The 5,740-nt window shown below is 31.8% G+C and overlaps 1 protein-coding gene across 8 annotated transcripts; it reads left to right on the top strand.

Annotated features, from left to right (window-relative positions):
• Positions 1-1,816: 1,816 nt before the first annotated feature.
• On the top strand, positions 1,817-5,488 carry LOC131595087 (WAT1-related protein At3g02690, chloroplastic-like). Of its 8 annotated transcripts, XM_058867334.1 has the most exons (4): positions 1,817-3,040; positions 3,372-3,542; positions 4,426-4,556; positions 4,653-5,488. In XM_058867334.1, the coding sequence occupies exons 1-3, from the start codon at positions 2,636-2,638 to the stop codon at positions 4,435-4,437; spliced, it is 588 nt and encodes a 195-aa protein (XP_058723317.1). In that variant the 5' UTR covers positions 1,817-2,635; the 3' UTR covers positions 4,438-4,556; positions 4,653-5,488. The 8 variants fall into 8 exon arrangements, 2 of the variants coding, with proteins under 2 accessions (XP_058723317.1, XP_058723316.1); XR_009281708.1 differs by having other exon boundaries at positions 1,817-4,556; positions 4,653-4,996; positions 5,076-5,488; XR_009281710.1 differs by having other exon boundaries at positions 1,817-4,556; positions 4,653-4,996; positions 5,080-5,488.
• The last annotated feature ends 252 nt before the right edge of the window (positions 5,489-5,740 follow it).

Below are 5,740 nucleotides of genomic sequence, written 5' to 3' on the forward strand. Positions count from 1 at the left end.
ACTACAACAAAATTTGTTTTTGACAGCGTTGCAAAGACAGCGCTTTTCCCCAAAAGTACTGTTATAAGTTTAAAAAAAATAAAAAATAAAAACTGAAAAAAAGTGCTGCTAAAGGGTGACTTTAGAAAGCGCTTTTAAAAAGCGCTCCTAAATACTGTTACAGGCAACACATACAAAAGCGCTGCTATAGGTGAAAGTTAGAAAACGCTTTCATGAAAAGCGCTGCTATAAACCATTTTCATAAAAAGCGCTGCTATAAACCATTTTCATAAAAAGCGCTGCTAGAAGCCCAGCGAATAGAAAGCGCTTTTAGAAAGCGCTGCCTTAGGCCTTTAATTTTAATAAAACTTAGTAAAACCCTAAAAATTCCAAAACCCACCCGCCGTCTCTTTCATATTTTTTTGTTCTTCTTATTTCTATTCTTTTCTCAAATATCTCTCTCCATCTTTCTTCACACAGATGGTTGGATTCTCAATCAAAGAAGCATCAAGTTCACCTCCAAACTAGCATCAAGTTCTGCTTCTATCAACTAATTTGTAAGTTTTCACCTCCCTTTCTATCGATGCTTCTATCAATTAGGGTTTACTATAAACTTGGTTGTTTTGTTTTGATAATGGTATCCTATAGTTCTTAAATCAAAAATCACTTAAGGTTCATGTTTGAATATAACTAAAACAATTCTTAGAACCCATAAACAATATCTTTTAGTTCTATTTTCCTGACTTGGAATAGTTCTCCCAAAAGGTTTACAAACCCTTTGTTAATTAGAAACTTGGATTAAGATTGTAACACCGACACCTCTGAAAATGTTATTTCTTATTTAATTGCTTTAAAAAATAATTTGTCTTATATTTTAGAATTTATTTTTATGACTTTGTCTATGGTTGTTACTATTGAATTTACAAACACCATTTAGTTATTAAGAATCACACTACTAGAAATACACGTATTACCTGCGGAATTTTCTGCGGAAAATATTCCGCAGGTATACCTGCGGATTTTCTTGGGACTTTCTTAAATAAAATAAACTTTTTTGCGGATCAAAAATTGGCAGAAAATTCCGCAGGAATACCTGCGAATTTTGCTGCGATTTATATATTTCAAACATAAAACGAAACTATAATGCAAAATTCGCAGGTAAATGCGCAGGAAAAATTTCCTGCGAATTTTGCTGCGGATATCTATTTTATTAAATCAAAACTATTATTCAAAATCCGCAGGTAATTCCGCAAAAAAGTTTCCTGCGGATTTTGCTGCAAATTTAACAATTTTCTTAAAATAAAAGTAATTTATGTCTCAAAATTCTAATACATATAGGAGTAGGATGTAATATATAAGCATATATTAAATATTCGTTGAGGAATTCATACTGTTTAGACTATAATTTTTTAAAGTCTAACGGAATATAATATATTTATGCGTTAAATATAATACTATTAAATATAATACTCATGTAACACAGGACGAAATTCATGATAGCCGCTATATTTATTGATAAAAAAAATTATAAATAAAGGAACATAAAAACAAAAACACCATAAAGGAAGACATTTCCTATAAAATTATATCATAAAAACAATAATATAATTAATTCAATTAAATTAGAGTTAAAACTATTTATAATAAACATGATTTTAAAAATAATTTAAAAAACTAAAAATAAATTATATTGTAGTAGCACATTGAAAAAAATTAAATAAACAATGAGTACTAAAACTACAAATGTGTGGTATCATTTGATGGATACACGACAAATGATTATATTGTAGTAGCACATTGAATTCAGATCACAGATTTTTTTTTATATACACACATTCTTTAGTCCACTTGCGCATCGTACTTTAAAAATTCTAATAATTTCTCAAATGCTTCAAGTTGAAACGATAGAACAAAAAAGCCTAGATACTTCAACTCCACCTTATCCTTACAAACGTATGGAGTTCGCTGAAAACAAAACCTTCGTAACAGAGAAATATCGGAGTCGCTCGAGCATTGTTCACGTTTGGAGTTGACAAAGCCGTTACTCATTCCACCGCGACCAGTCTTCTTCACAATGATCTGAACTCTCGCAATCGCAACAACCGATTGAATCTTCGAACCCTAGCTTGTACTTGTTCCCATTTCAATTTAGGTAAATTCATCTTTTGATTTTCTTATTTTCAGTTTTATCTTTTTGTTTTCTTTTTGTGAACAAGGTGTTTGTTGAAATTCCACAGTGAGTTTACTTATGTTGATTTTGAGTATAACTCGTTTATAATTCTCGTAACATGTTTGCAAATAGATATTGTTTGTTGAGAATGTCTGGTTTGTTGAGAATGGGGTTTGGAGGTTGAACATGGCTTGGAGTTAGTTATAGGTTAGTTTGATTCAATTCAGTTAGTTAGAGTGAGTTGGATAAAGGACTCAGTCAGTTATTAGGTATTTGACTGATAGTTAGGAAATTCTATGAGCGAAGTTAGTTTGTGGGATCAATTAGAATCAGTTAGGGAAGTTGGTTGGGACTGTTAGAGTTAATTACAAGCTGTCTTAAGTCAAATTGGGTGGTTTATGAGGTAGTTTATGTTAGTGCTTCCTAACTGAAGAAGAAGAAGAAGAAAATGGAAAAGTAGAGAAAAAAGATGAATCATCGGCGAAGATGCTTTGTCTAGCGGAAGGGTTATGGGAAGGTGCTGTTTTAATAACGCCTTTCTTCTTCTTGGGCACTGCCATGGTAGCGATGAAAGAAGTGCTTCCTAAATACGGTCCTTTCTTCGTTTCGTCTTTTCGTCTCATTCCAGCTGGATTCCTTCTTGTTGCTTTCGCTGCTTCCAGAGGAAGGCCTTTCCCCTCTGGCCTCAACGCATGGCTTTCCATTTCGCTCTTCGCCATCATCGATGTTGCTTGCTTTCAGGTTTCTTTTATCACTCAATGTACATTTGTTTGTTTACTCATTTTCAATTATGTAATTGCTGATTTATTGATTGATTGGTTTGTTTCTTTTGTAATGAAACAGGGATTTCTCGCCGAAGGGTTGCAGAAGACTTCAGCTGGTTTGGGCAGTGTATGCCTGCACTTAATTTCTTAGTCAATTTTACTGTTACCAGTTTACTGCTACTACTGTATTGTTGTTGCTGTTTTATTTAGGTGTTTATGTCTAGTTCATATATCTTTGCTAGAGATTAAAGTGTAGCCTTATTTAGTGCACATTGAATGGCTGAGTTGTATGTCGAAACGAGTGAAGTTAGTTTGTAAAGTGTTGTATGTGTGTCATATTGATAATTGGATTACAGGAAAATTTGATTTAACTTCAGTTTATGTTGATTTGGATTTTAGATTGCAGTGAGAGCATGAATTGTTGCTTTTTTTTACTATCTAGCTTGGATATATGGCAGGTTATTATTGATTCACAACCTTTGACAGTGGTTGTACTTGCAGCTTTGTTATTTGGTGAGTCCATTGTAATTATTGGAGCTACTGGGCTTGTACTTAGTGTTGTAGGACTTGTGTTACTCGAGGTATTTTATTCAGGTAGACTCAGAATTTGTGGAAGTATTAGCATTCAGGTATCTATCATGTTTACATGCAAGTATATTTCATTTCATTTTTATTTAATTTTTCTCGAGAATTTTCAAATTTGATAACAAGATATTTATGTTACCGACTAATTTAAGACCTGCTGAGGTATCTAACTCATGCATCCTGAATTGGTCCGTCTGGCAAAGAGAGTTGAATGTCTAGAACCATTCACATAGATTTAAATTAATCCTAGTATATTTATAAGGCTTAATCTCATCAAAGCAATTGAAGTTTTAGCCATTGGTCTAATCCTCTTAGCCTAAAACATCACATGTTCTGTAGTTTTTAATCATTTCATTATGCATGTTTCCAATCATAATATATATTATTTGGAACCCTTGCCATTACCATGTTCTTGCTCATATAATTTTGTGTAATACGTGTAATATTAGTCACACGGGCTTTAGAAATGATTTGAAAATTTGAATATTGGTAGTAATCAACTTATATCTTTAGTTCTGAATATTTCTTTAATGTTGTGATTTTTCTATTTTTCTATTTCTTTAATGTTCTGAATATTGGTAGTAAGAAAGATATATGTACACAACCCACTGTTAGTCTAATTTATGTTTTTTCATTTTTATTTGTAAACATTTATTTTTAAGCCTGAATATTGGACAAAATGTAAACTTTTATTTGTAGGTTATATAATTTGAAATATTAATAGTTTTCTAGCTATTTTTCATCGAGTAAATAAATGTCAGAGGAACCATATTATCATTTTTCATGTTTCTTTGATGTTATTGCGACATTATTTAGATTTAAAGTAATTTAGTGATGGTATTTTTATTATTATTTTAATGGTAAGCTTGTTCAAATAGAATAGGGAAATTGTAAACTATTAACAGTTAAGAGTACTTTCATTAGCAGGGAGGAAGATGATGAGTCTCAGGTTATTATACTATACTGTGACATGGTGACTGATGAGTTACAACAATCATGAAAATCTCGGGATGGTTTCTGACCGTAGTTTCAGTGCCTCTTCACACACCGACCCAGAGGTTTGTTAAATTGGATATTTAATTTTTTTTAATTTAATTAATGGTATTGGATGTTAATTAATTGATTAATGAGATTAGTTTAATTACGGTGCATAGGTTAATTACTGAACAATATAGCAGAAATATTGAGTTAATGCATTGAATATAAAGGTCAGTATTTTTGTTTTGTTCTTACATGCATAAGTCGTAATCATTGCTTCCTCGACGTTAAGGTCATTGCTTTATTTACTAGTGTGATAGTTAATATTAGGTGAGAGAGTTGATAGTTAAGTTTTAGAACCAGATTTGCTCATCTTATTTTATCTTTTGTCATTTTGTGAGAGCCCTTGTTTCAGTTGTTCACATGTAAACTTGCGTTCGACGTTGACGAAATCATTCTCATGGGTAACACTTCTGTCAATGGCCTCCTACAGCATTGAGAAGATTATACGACGCGGAAGGTAAAGAACAAAACTAAATACTCTCTGAATCAATTTTTGTTATTTCTTATTTACAATCATTGACTCATAAATTTTTTAGATAGTATGAAATTGTTTTCCGAGCTTTCTCATCATCGAATTTGTAGTATCATCAAGGTGGGTGAAACCGAACCGGTGATGGATTTGATTTGCTGCATATGCTGCCAATCTTTTATCAACAGAACCTCCAAACACTATATTGCTCCTTGTTGTTTGGTTTTTTTCTCTGTTCCTTGGTTGATTGTTGAGTATCCTTCTTTGAGGGATAACTCTAGTTTTCATAACTCGAGGGTAGTTAAGGATTGGCTGTTCATTGCATTTTCGTGGTCTGTGATTAAGGGTTAGAATTGAATAGAGTAAATCAACTTTTTAGAAAGTTCTTAGATGAATGTAATAGTCTCAAAGTTGGAAGCATGTGCACACAATGTTTTGTAGATTGTCATTGGAAATACAATCTTCTGTGCATTATTTTCAGTTGTTGGTTATAGTGTGTTATTTTCATTCTGTATGGCTACAAATTTGTAACTTCTAATAATTTTCAGTGGCACTTCATTGGCCATTTGTAAAGCAATAAAGTCAAAACACTCTTGAGTATGCTTTTTTTACTTAGTTTTTCAATTATTCATGATTTTGTTTCAAAATGTGTTTCTTTTTTCATTAGATTAATGTACAATGAATGTTTTTTTTGTTGTTTCACTAGTTTATGCAGCTATAGATAATTGTTAA

The sequence above is a fragment of the Vicia villosa genome, linkage group LG4 (assembly GCF_029867415.1).
Source record: "Vicia villosa cultivar HV-30 ecotype Madison, WI linkage group LG4, Vvil1.0, whole genome shotgun sequence".
NCBI classification, from domain to species: domain Eukaryota; kingdom Viridiplantae; phylum Streptophyta; class Magnoliopsida; order Fabales; family Fabaceae; genus Vicia; species Vicia villosa.